Source organism: Stomoxys calcitrans, chromosome 2, assembly GCF_963082655.1.
Source record: "Stomoxys calcitrans chromosome 2, idStoCalc2.1, whole genome shotgun sequence".
Taxonomy (NCBI): Eukaryota; Metazoa; Arthropoda; class Insecta; order Diptera; family Muscidae; genus Stomoxys; species Stomoxys calcitrans.
This window is the reverse complement of record NC_081553.1, coordinates 99,550,145-99,562,589: the sequence shown is the minus strand read 5'-3', so window position 1 is coordinate 99,562,589 and position 12,445 is coordinate 99,550,145. Positions and strand designations below refer to the sequence as shown.

Below are 12,445 nucleotides of genomic sequence, written 5' to 3'. Positions count from 1 at the left end.
TTGTTATTGATATGCATTCGTCGGAGGCCGTTAGGGAAATTATGTCTGAGCCTAAAATCCTTTGGGTGATAAGAAGTTTCAACTCCTTTTTAAGTCGACAGGCCCTGATGATGTATCACCGGTTGAATTACAAGCTGTGTCTGATAGACTGGCTTCCTGGCTTAGGGAGATATACTCTGCTTGTATTAGAATGTCATATATACCTGTGGGAAGAAGGGACACGAAGGTCATTTTCATTCCGAAAGCAGGAAAACCCTACCACATGAAGGCGAAAGATTTTTGTCGTTTATGCTGAAGACTCTTGAGAAGTTGATAGAAACATATCTTAGGGCAAAGATCCCTGGAGATCGCCTGTCGCGGCAGCAACATGCATATAGTAAAGGCAAATCCACTGAAACAGACCTTCATGACCTAGTCGGCTACATAGAGGGTTCTCTCGCTGTCAAGGAATATACAATGGCAGCATTTCTTGACATTGAAGATGCTTTCAATAATGTAAAACCCACATCAATCATGAAGGAGTTGGAGTAACTAGGCGTCAACCCTACCGTAAGAAAGTTCATTGATAACTTACTAAAAGATGCATTATGGCAGGCTTGGGAGCTGTGTATCTAAAAAGATGGGTTAGCAGAGGAACTTCTCAAGGAGATGTACTGTCTCCTCTTCTTTGGAATATAGCCATATTATTGTCATACATATATTATTGTCTCTGGAAGAAAAAGGCGTAAAAGTGATCGGGTATGCTGATGACGTGGCAATTGCGTTTAGGGAAAAGTTCCCATCGCTCTAAGAGATATATTTCAGGTAGCTCTACGTGCAACAGCAAAGTGGGCTACCGAAAGTGGTCTGGGTATAAATCCGTGCAAGACAGTAGAAGTTCTTTTCAGAAGGAGATACAAGTTGCCTACAGTGGAACCTGTCTCCTTGGGAGGAGAGAATGTTTCATTTACAGAAAGCGCAAAATACCTGGGTGTTTTGCTGGACAGGAAATTGAACTAAAAATCCAACATTTTGGAAAGGGGAGGAAAAGCCACTCTTGCCCTATGCACCTGCAAGAGAGCCATTGGCAAAAATTGGGGGTTTGGACCGCGTGCATTGGGTATATACTGCAGTTGTCAAACCTATAATGCTATATGGTGTTGTGGTCTGGTGGACGGCGCTTTAAAAGTCCACCTACTGTTCAATACTTAAACGGATGGCTTCTTTGTGCATCACAGCCGCACTGAGGGCGACACCATCTGATGTACTGAATTTAATGCTGCATCTTATGCCTCTAGACATTGTGGCTACCCAAATTGCAGCGATCACTGTCGTTAGGTTAAGGAAGCTTTCTCATTGGTCATGTGGCGGCTGCGGACACTGTGTTATCCTTGATACAATATCCGATGTTCAAGGCACTGTGGATTACACCCTACCTGAGCCGCTTTTGATAAAAATTACTGTACCACTATTCCTGATAGAACCGATTGGAACTACGATATCCCTGGAAACAGAAGTTACATAGACTTCTAGACGGATGGTTCCAAACTAAACGACTAGGTGGGCTTTGGAGTGTACTCTAAAGATCTAGAACTGGTAATATCGAAAAGGTTACTCGACCAAGCAAGCAGCAGATCATCCTTGCAATTAAGGAAGTGGTGGAATGGCTAAGATATAATGTCATTGCGACGATTGACATAAACATCTTCTCAGACAGCCATTAAATTCCTGGAGAAAGTATTTCTGAACACAGAAACCGCCCTTGACTGTCGCAGATCTCTCAACGAGATGGCTGAACAGTTCAAAATGCACATGTTCTGGGTGTCGGGCCACAGAAATATCCCAGGGAATTGTAAAGCGGGTGAGATTGCGAGGCTAAGAACTACCCTACACACACTCTAATCGGAAAACATGCTGACAGACTGAAGGTTGCCAGCAACGACTTTTGCAGAAGCTGTAAGGACATCGAAGAAGAAGCGACTATAGAACAACTCTGTGTTTGTCCCGCACTAGCAGTCAGAAGGAGTTGCACTTCAGGTTCTCATTTCTTTGGGGACCTCTCTGATTTAGCGGATGTGAACATTCGCAAATTATTGGGCTTTTTAAAGCAATATGGATGGTTCAACGGTAGGAATAAGAAGGCATCTTCCTTCTTCTGTTCCTGTGGTATCACGATGGACGAAAACATCCAAGTGAGTCTGATGACAGACTGCCATTTAAACCTAACCTAACCTAGCATGCTTTCGCACTGAAAAATGGATATGATAAAATTAAATTCGAATAACGCCCATAAAGTTCGAAACTTTTTTGGGTCTTTGACCTATTTAGAATTTTTACAAATCCTTCATAACAATTTGCATTTTGTACGCATCATCTAACATAACTTCCGCGTTTAAAGATTGCAAAAAGAAGATAAACATTCAATACTTCGTTTACATATCCTATATTCTATTCTCTTATTCATATTAAAAAAAAAACAGCAACGAAAAAACTGCAACAATATGACGCAAGTACCAGGGGTCAGTACTCAATTGAAAATATACAGCAAAAGCATTCAGTTTTGTGTTTGTATTTCAATGCAAGAGCAGCGGCCGGCCCGTCCCTCATTTGAATGCTACCGGGAATTACTGACCTACACTCATACTGAGATAGTTTCATTCAAATTGTCTAATGTGTATTGATGTCAGCAAAAATGACACCATCCACAGTATTTTGAAGAGTAATAAATGTGTAATAAAATAATACTTTTTTACACCCACCACCATAGGATGGGGGCCATATTAATATCGTCATTCCGTTTGTAACACCTCGAAAGGTCGGTTTATATGGCAGCTTATTTCAGGTTATCAACCGATTGATAGACCACACCTGACACAGTTATCGGAAGTGATAGCAAAACACCACGTACAAAATTTCAGCCAAATCGGATAAGAATTGTGCCCACTAGAAGCTCAAGAAGCCAAGACCCAAGATCGGTTTATATGGCAGCTATATCAAAACATGGACCGATATGGCCCATTTACAATCCCATCCGACCTAGACTGATAAAAAGTATTTGTGCAAAATTTCAAGCGCCTAGCCTTACACCTACACGCTCTCTAGTTAGCGTGCTTTCGACAGACGAACGGACGGACGGACATGGCTAGATCGACATAAAATTTCGTAACGATCAAGAATATACAGCGGTCAAAAAAAGTATTCATCATTAGCAAAATTGATAATAAATTCACTTATTTTGGGTAATTGAAGAAAATTTAAAGTAAACAAATAATGCAGTTTTATGCAATAGTTTATTTTTCGTAATATGTTTTAAAATAAATTCAAAAAATAAATTTAATTAGCGCAAAAAATGCAATTTTATATAATAACACCAAAAACAGAACAAAAAAAGTATTCATCATTGATGTGCTATCATCAAAGTCAAATTCAAATATTATTTGGGAATCCCCCTTTTCTGTTTTATTTAGTAAAGGAGGCTTTGCCCTTGACAGCAAATATTTAATTTCATTGAAAATATAGTTTTTGTCAAAATGGGTCGTAAGCAAAACGAGGTTTCTGATGAGGTAAAAGTTTTGATAATAAAACACCACAGGAATGGTTTAACTCAAAAAACTATCAGTGAAATATTAAATAGACCACGATCTACTATACAATCCATCATCAGAAAGTGGACAGAAACGAAAACTGTTGACAATAAACCAAGATCTGGTCGACCAAAAGCACTTTCAGTTGGAGATGTGCGTTGGCTAGTGCGGCAAGTTCAGAAAACTCCGAAGACAAATGCGACCATTCTTTGTAAAAACACTATGGAATATTTAGGGAAGGAAGTTACTACACAAACAATTCGAAATACACTCAAAAGGCATAGTTACAGAGGAAGAACTGCACGTAAGAAGCCCTTTATAAATAAAATAAACCGAGTGAAAAGGCTAAACTTCGCAAAAATGTATGTAAAACAGCCCGAATCATTTTGGAAAACAGTAATTTTTGCAGACGAGAGCAAGTTTAATCTTTTTGGGTGCGATGGAAAGGTCATAGTGTACAGAAAACCAAATACAGAGCTTGAAGAACGAAACACAGTTGCTACTGTAAAACATGGTGGAGGTGGTTTAATGGTTTGGGGGTGTATGGCGGCTTCAGGAGCGGGAAATCTTGAAATTATTAATGGAGTAATGGATCATAAGTATTACATTGACATTTTAAAGAGGAATTTAAAAGATAGTGCTGTAAAACTTGGGCTTGGTAATAACTTTCAATATTATCAAGATAATGACCCCAAACATTCTGCTTTAAATACCAAGATGTGGATGCTGTATAACTGCCCCAAAGTCATTAAAACTCCTCCTCAAAGTCCCGACTTGAACCCAATTGAACATCTTTGGGAACATCTCGAACGCAAATTGAGAACGCGCAATTTTTCGAGCAAGAGTCAAATGCAACAGGTGATAATGGAGGAATGGACTAATATAGACCAAAATATAACCGCTAAATTAGTCCAATCGATGTCAAACCGTTTAAAAGAAGTTATAAGACGCGGTGGTCGAATAACAAAGTATTAATTTTTTTAAATTATGTTATTTATTTTTTTGTTTTTTTGCAATGATGAATACTTTTTTTGTTTAATTTTTTGTGTTCAGCTGTAAAATGGCCCTTTTTGTTCCAATAAATACTATTTTTTTCTTTAAAAACAATGAAATTGTGTACATATATATCACACAAGCACTACTGCATCATTAGTTTAATATGTTTTTATTCCAATTGTCTTTTGTAGACTTATTAAAAAAAAAACATTGAATGATGAATACTTTTTTTGACCGCTGTATATACTTTATGGGGTCTCAGATAGAAATTGCGCCCTCTAGAAGCTCATGTTTTGATATATTGGGTTGCCCAAAAAGTAATTGCGGATTTTTCATATAGTCGGCGTTGACAAATTTTTTCACAGCTTGTGACTCTGTAATTGCATTCTTTCTTCTGTCAGTTATCAGCTGTTACTTTTAGCTTGCTTTAGAAAAAAAGTGTAAAAAAAGTATATTTGATTAAAGTTCATTCTAAGTTTTATTAAAAATGCATTTACTTTCTTTTAAAAAATCCGCAATTACTTTTTAGGCAACCCAATAGCTGCCATGTTTTGATATAGCTGCCATATAAACCGATCTTGGTCTTGACTTCTTGAGTTTCTAGAGGGCACAATTCTTATCCGATTTGGCTGAAATTTTGTACGTGGTGTTTTGCTATCACCTCCGATAACTGTGCCAGGTATGGTCTATCAATCGGTTGAATACCTGAAATAAGCTGCCATATAAACCGACCTTGGGTCTTGACTTTTAAAGCTTCTGGTATGACTCCCAACAACTGTGCCAAGTATGGTCTAAATCAGTTCATAACCTGATATAGCCGCCATATAAACCGATCTCCCGATTAGACTTCTTGAGCCTCTACAGGGCGCAATTCCTATATTATTTGGCTGAAATTCTGAATGACGTGTTTCATTGACTTCCAACAACTGCACCAAGCATGGTCTAAATCAGTCTATATCCTGATATAGCCGCCATATAAACCGATCTCCTGATTAGACTTCTTGGGCTTCAATCGGACGAAATTCTTATCCAATATGGTTGAAATTTTGCATATGTCGTTCTGGTATGACTTCCAACAACTGTTCCAAGTGTGTTCTAAATCGGTATATAACCAGATATAGCTGCCATATAAACCGATCTCTCAGTTTGACTTCTTGAACCTTTGCACAATTATGCACCTCGATTTTCCTGAAATTTTGGAGGTGGTGTTTTTCTATTTGAAAAAATCATTCAAAGAACTTGACAAATGCGATCCATGGTGGAGGGTATATGAGATTCGGCCCGGCCGAACATATCACGATTTTACTTGTTTTTATACTCACCACCCTCGATAGGAAAGAGGTATACTAATATAGTCATTTCGTTTGTAACACCTCGAAATATTGACCCTAAAAAGTATATATATTCTTGATCGTCTTCATATTTTGAGTCGATCTAGCCATGTCCGTATGTCTGTCGAAATCACGATAGCGTTCGAACGAATAAAGATATCCGATTGAAATTTTGCACAAATACTTTTTATCGATGTAGACCTTATCGATGGGGATTGCAATCGGTCATATCGGTTCATATCGGGTTCAGGTTTGGATATAGTCCCTATATAAACCGATACCCAGTTTTGACTTCTTGAGCCCCTAGATACCTCAATTTTCATCCGGTTTGTCAGAAATTTGCAGAATATGAGTCGAATCGGTCTACAAACCGATATAGCCCCCATACAAACCGGTCCCCGGGTTTGACTCCTTGGGCCCCTAAAAGTCTGAGTTTTCATCCGATTTTGGCTCATAGTTATCCCGTGCTGGTTTTTCAACGGTGGTTATCCCCTCGCAATGCCATGCAAAGAACGTCGAATCGGTCTACAAACCGATATACCCCCCATACAAACCGGTCCCCGGGTTTGACTCCTTGGGCCCCTAAAAGTCTGAGTTTTCATCCGATTTTGGCTCATAGTTATCCCGTGCTTGTTTTTCAACGGTGGTTATCCCCTCGCAATGCCATGCAAAGAACGTCTCGACGGCACGCTGTTCGCACTCGATTGTAAAAATAAGGGTTCTTATCATTGAGATTAAAAACTGAAATCGAATAGCACTCATTGTTATGCGGATATGTTCCCCATTCCATTAGGGAGAATGTTCACTTGGAAAAATATGCATTTGCACTTTTATTATTCAAATTTTTGTGGTTTTGTGCCACGGTGCATAATACGTATAACAATTCTCATGCACTCGTACTCCCCCTTGAAAATATTGAATGAAAAAATAAAAAAATGCCGGGAAGCAAATGAGAATACAATAGAAAAAAGATGATTAAAACGAAGAAAAAACCTACTACTAAGAATGGTACAATGCTGAAAGAACGAAGAAAAAAAGCATAAAACCGCTATAGACAAACACAATAGAAACAGAGAACAATTTCTGTTCTGTTCCTTGGTTGGGAAACTAAGACTATGAAACAAAACCGTCAACAATAGCCGCTACCCAAGCAAGTGAGATGAGATAGTCATAAACGGTTAAAGGTTATGATGAAGTGTAGAAATGAATTTCTGTCAATGAGGAGGCAGGCAGGGGCGAGTCGAGAACAATGCCAGTAATTGTTGTAAGAATATTTTGTCCACTACTTATTACCCAGGGTGTTTTTTTTTTTTTTTTTTTTGAGAAAAATATGAATAACAGGCCTTGGACTAAAATTTTAATCTACAGCTCCTTAAACAGAGTTAAGAGGAAAATAGGCTAGCAAGTGGTTTTGAATTAGGACTTAAATGATTTTTTTATTGCCTTATTAATCTTGAAAAATTTCCAGTTTTTAATTTGACATAAAAACTTGAGACTACCATGATGCATGATATTAGCATTTGAGATTTTGCCTTGCCTGTAAGCGGCCAGCTGCGTATATTTTTCGGTTCATCTCGTTCTAATTTTGATTAGGTGTTTTAACTTTAAGAATTTTATCTGCTTACATGGATACCTGTATGAATTCTCCGCAATCTGTCGTTGGCGACTCCGTTGTGGAGTAAAGTGAAGACTTTTTAAGAGTTCAACCAAGGGGGGGTGAACATGTCTACTGTGGGAAGCAGTGATGGCTACACTTTCTCAGCCCTCGTCCTTGTGCTCTACAAACCCTACAAACATTTTTCATAATTTTGGAAGCGTTCGTCCTCGATGAATAAAACAATCTTCTGGAAGATTTTTTCGCAATTGTTCTTCCGTATGAGTCGCGAAACACTCTTCTACGATATCGTTGGACAATCCATTGCGTGTGCGAAATTTTTCGTAACTCTTTGCGACGATTCTTCTACAACCCATTGCATTATAATCGTCCGTATGACTCTTGAAATACTCTTCTAGATTATGATTAGACTCTATACTGCATGTGCGCAAGTTTTACCAACTCTTCGCAATGGTTCTCTTATAACCTATTGCGTTAGGTTAGGTTAGAGAGGCAGTCCTTTACAGACTCACTTCGACAATTTTAAGTCCATTGTAATACCACAGCAGCGACCGACCATGGCTTCTGACGGGAATCGAACCCACGACCCCTCCACCGGTAATCCACCTGCCAACTCGGCTGCCAGGGAGCCCATTGTGGGATACTCTTTCGAATGACTCATGAAACACTCTTCTAGGTTATCATTTACCATTGCGTGTGCGAAAGTTTTAGCAACGATAATTACTCAACCCATTGCGTTATACCCGTCCAGATCTTAACCTTCTTTTAGAAGATTCTCGAAAGATTGTATGGCGATCAAAAATGTTTGCAGGGTATGTGCGCAAACAATAAATTGCAATAGTGTATGTGTGTGTTTGCCTATCGCTGGTGCTAAGCCTCATGGAGCATGAAAATTTTGGATATAGCACAGATACACGTTCAAAGTTCTCTTCTTTCATGTTCTCTTTGAAGGAGGTAAAACGTCATTAACCGGTTATCCTCAGATGGATTTCTAGACATACGAGAACTGTCTCTAAAGTAGCCGACCTGACTTATAGATGGCGGTAGTGGTATGAAAATGAAGGCCACCGTAGCGCAAAGATTATCATGTGCATGGTGAACCTATTTTGGAGATTTATATAGTTCTTACTACAAACAAGGTATCGAAAAATTTTTCCCAAATTTGCTTTGTTTTCTTTGTTAGATCGGCTACTATTAGGATCACCCTTGTAGGGGTGATAACAATATATGAATGTTAGGTTATTTTAGGCTAGGTTGAAGGCCACTTTCGGTCTATTGCGATACCAAAGTGAGAGGAAGTATAGGAAAAGAAATTCGTATGTGGATGCAGATGCCTGCCTCACGGCCTAAAGTGTGGTCTAAACCACAACCAATCCACTTTGCGGAAGTTTCAGCAACTCTTCGCGATGATTCTGTTACTCATTGCGTTGTAATCGTCCGTATGAGTCCCGAAATCCTCTTGTGGGATATTATTGGACAATCCATTGCGTGCGCAGAAGTTTCAGCATCCCTTCGTGTCGTTTGTTTTACAACTCAGTGCATTTATAGATCTTCTAAGCGAATAACGTGCAATGCTTCCATAATAATATTTATAAAATTTTTTTTGTGTTGAATGTCGACCAGCTTGATAACAAGATGGCGATTTCACCATAAGATTTGTTTGTTGTTGTTCAAATGAGACAACCTTTAAATAATTCTGCCATGGACTCCTCTCCGCATGCCCAATGGCAAGGACAGTCGAGATCGTTTGGACATTTTGTTGGAGAGTACATCTCTACATTTCGAAATACTTCGTGAGCAAACTCTGTTGTCAAACACAGTGGGAGCTATCTTTGAACAGAAGCATTGGAGCGTTTCTACAAAGCTGTTAATAGGGTTGCTGCCGCTTAGAGGACAGTGCAAGAGATAGTAAAAAAGGAATATAATTTGCAAATCCAATAAAAATTAAGCATTTCGGAGTCACAACAAAATTTTGTAGGGCCGATTACCAACTTTAAAGGCCCTTGGACTAGAACTGGAAACATTCGATATTTTTGATATTTCCAATAACGAATGTCGATAGAATCGATACGATAGTTAATTCTCCATCACCTTTATTTCAAACGAAAACGAGAATTAAAAAAAGGATATCGATTTAAATAGAAGCAATATCAATGCACATACCGAAAAAAAAAGTTAGTCATTACTTTACTTTAATTGGCTATATCAGAACATTTATTCCACACACCAAACGCAGAATAACGATTTTAGTCCAATCGGATGAAAATTGCGCTCTCTATAAACGCAATGCCTCTTACAGGATACATCCAGTGTCGGATCGATTATTTTTGTTAAATTTTTCAAAAAATTTACTTTGCCGAAGGTATCGATAGGAAAAATATCGATCAACATTTAGACAAAAAATAAAATATCGATAGTGCCATCTCTACCTGTATAGCAAACTCTGTTGTCAAATACAGTGAGTGCCATCTTTGAACAAAAGCATTGGAACGTTTCTACAATGCAGTTATTAGGGTTATTACCTAATAATTAGGGATAGAATTTGTCGATAATTTCGATACTATCGTTAATTTCCCATCACCTTTATATCAAACGAAAATTGAAAGTAAAAAAAGGAGATCGATTTTTGCAAAAATTTTACTTTGCCGATAGCAACGACAGGAAAAATATCAATCGATATTCAGATAAAAAAAAATATCGATAGTGCCATCAATATTTTACCAGCTCTATCACAATGGGCTAAAATGGGAGTCCGATTACAGATTACCACTAAAACCTAAACTCTTATGCCCATGTTCACCAAACTTAAAGTAGCGTTAAAGTAGGCTTATTTGACAGACTTCCTTTATAATAATGTCAAATAAACCTATTTCAAATCTATATTAAGTAGTGCGATTAAGGCTATTAATATTTTGTAATCTCAACTTTCTAATATTTTTTTTTTCAAATTTCAAATATTGACTTTTGACTTGCCTAATTACAATTTGAAATTTCAAATTTCCTATAATAGAGACATTTAAATTGTTGCCCCCTTTCGATTTCAATCAAACAAGCGACATCACACAACATTTCAACTCTAATAAGAAATTATTGAAAACAATTGGATTTAGTCACAAGGGTACTTATAAATGATTGCTGCATATGCATCAAACATACATATGTGCATTGTATGTACTTGTAGTATGTATTTGTTGTATGTATGTGTTGTTGTGACCTACTTACCCAGTATATATTTGGAACCCAATTTGTGGAGACTGCAAAATTGATAGTAGCAATAGAGGACAGCGGCACATCGTACAATTGTCATGACAATGACATCGGCTGCATTGTATTCAGCCTCGAGGCCATCGCAAGACTGTGTCCAACCGTGGCAAGGGCGATAGCGACTCGATGTGGCCGATGAAGTGGGAAGACCACCACCGCCGCCTCCACCAACTCCACCGCCACCATCTGTGGTGCCGGCGGCCGAGGCGGCCGCTGCACTGGTAAAATATTGCTGCTTGTCAACTGTTAGCATGCATGCTGTCATCGTCAGCAGCGCTACAATGACCTCCCAGGGGTGGGAGGCACAGAACTCCCCATGAGCCCGAAATAGACGGCCAATCATGATGTTGAGAAATCTTTGGTTCCAAACGATATTCGTTGAGAGACGAAAATTTTGTAGAATTTTGCTATTACTCCTATGGCAAACACCGTAAACCGTTGCTGATGGCTCCGGGGCTTCGACTGGGACTGGATGGGGTGTTTAGGGTAGTGGCCAAACGTAGTAGTAGTGGTGATGATGCTGCCTTTGTCTGTGCCTGCAATAAAAACGCCTCTTAACGTGAATGATTTGGCCTTCAGGCCTGCGTATGATAATGAATTGTATTAAAATGTCTGTCCGTCCGTAGGTTTACGACGGAGTATGTGCATTTATAGAGTTGAGGAGACAACAAGAGTTTCTTTGTTGTATTGTAAAATCCCAGTTGGTTTCACTTTCAGGCCTAGTGTCTGTATTTAATATTAAAAAAATTATTTAATAAAAACAGTTATCAATAGGATGTTGCGGCCTATGGTTTGTTTAGTAGTTGTTTTTGTTGTTTGGGCCTTTGTTACTCTTGAATGCGGCAATAAATGAGAGCAAATATTTCACATGCCAATCAATCACATCCGCTGTTGTGGCTGATGCCTGTCTTCGTTGTCGTTGTGTTTTGTAATATCTCTTTGACAAGAGATGGCGCTGACAATAACAACAACATTTACTCCTTCCTTCATTCGTTTGACTGCAGTGATTTATATTGAAGTGCCTCTGAGATAGCCCCACATACACCCATACACAGACAGACACACAGGCAATACTGTTATTGTTTTGTTGCTCGTTAACTTGCAAGTTTTATGTTGACTTTTCTCCTTCTCTTTTGCCTCAAAGAGTCAAGTTCAGATGTTACTGATTGTGTGAGAGACTGTTATAAATGACAGTGCAATAGTTTGTGTGATGACTTTTAGAGATTTGTTGTTGTTTTACTTATTTGGATTATTTGTTTTGTTAATTGCACTCTTGTAGCTCCTATTGATTGTAACAGATCTGCAATTGAATAAAAGAAAAAAAAACGGTTTTATTTAAATTTGATTAAGACTCTAAAGGAAATGTTTAGAAGAGACAAAGCAACAAATAAATTAACACAGACTACCATAGATTAAACAAGTCAAAACTAACCAAGTTTATTAACAAATTAACAGGGAATGGGTGGTAGACAAATACCCAAAAATAGTGCTGTCTTAGAAAAATTTTAGCTCGAGTTAGGAAAGAGGTATCGTTATGGACTGGGGTAAAGTGGACGAATGAAACTAGTTACAACAAATTTTTACCTGTCATTTAAGGTCAAAAGTCCGCAATTTTTTAAAGCTCAAAAAGTCAAAAAATATTCTCAAAATTCTTAGGAGTGAGATTTCTGGAAACC

At 38.3% G+C, this 12,445-nt stretch overlaps 1 protein-coding gene and 1 long non-coding RNA gene across 4 annotated transcripts in view; one reads left to right on the top strand and one right to left on the bottom strand.

Annotated features, from left to right (window-relative positions):
- Window positions 1-12,445, bottom strand: part of LOC106092030 (3-hydroxy-3-methylglutaryl-coenzyme A reductase) — a 216,812-nt gene that overhangs the window by 31,155 nt on the left and 173,212 nt on the right. For all 3 annotated transcript variants that reach the window (XM_059361878.1, XM_059361880.1, XM_059361879.1), the window contains one exon: window positions 10,728-12,069. In XM_059361878.1, the coding sequence (XP_059217861.1) occupies window positions 10,728-11,112 (385 nt within the window). In that variant the 5' untranslated portion in view covers window positions 11,113-12,069. The remainder of the gene's footprint in view (window positions 1-10,727; window positions 12,070-12,445) is intronic.
- The window catches only part of LOC131994874 (uncharacterized), a 72,868-nt gene that overhangs the window by 47,401 nt on the left and 13,022 nt on the right, over window positions 1-12,445 (top strand). The gene's annotated exons all lie outside the window — the stretch shown is intronic.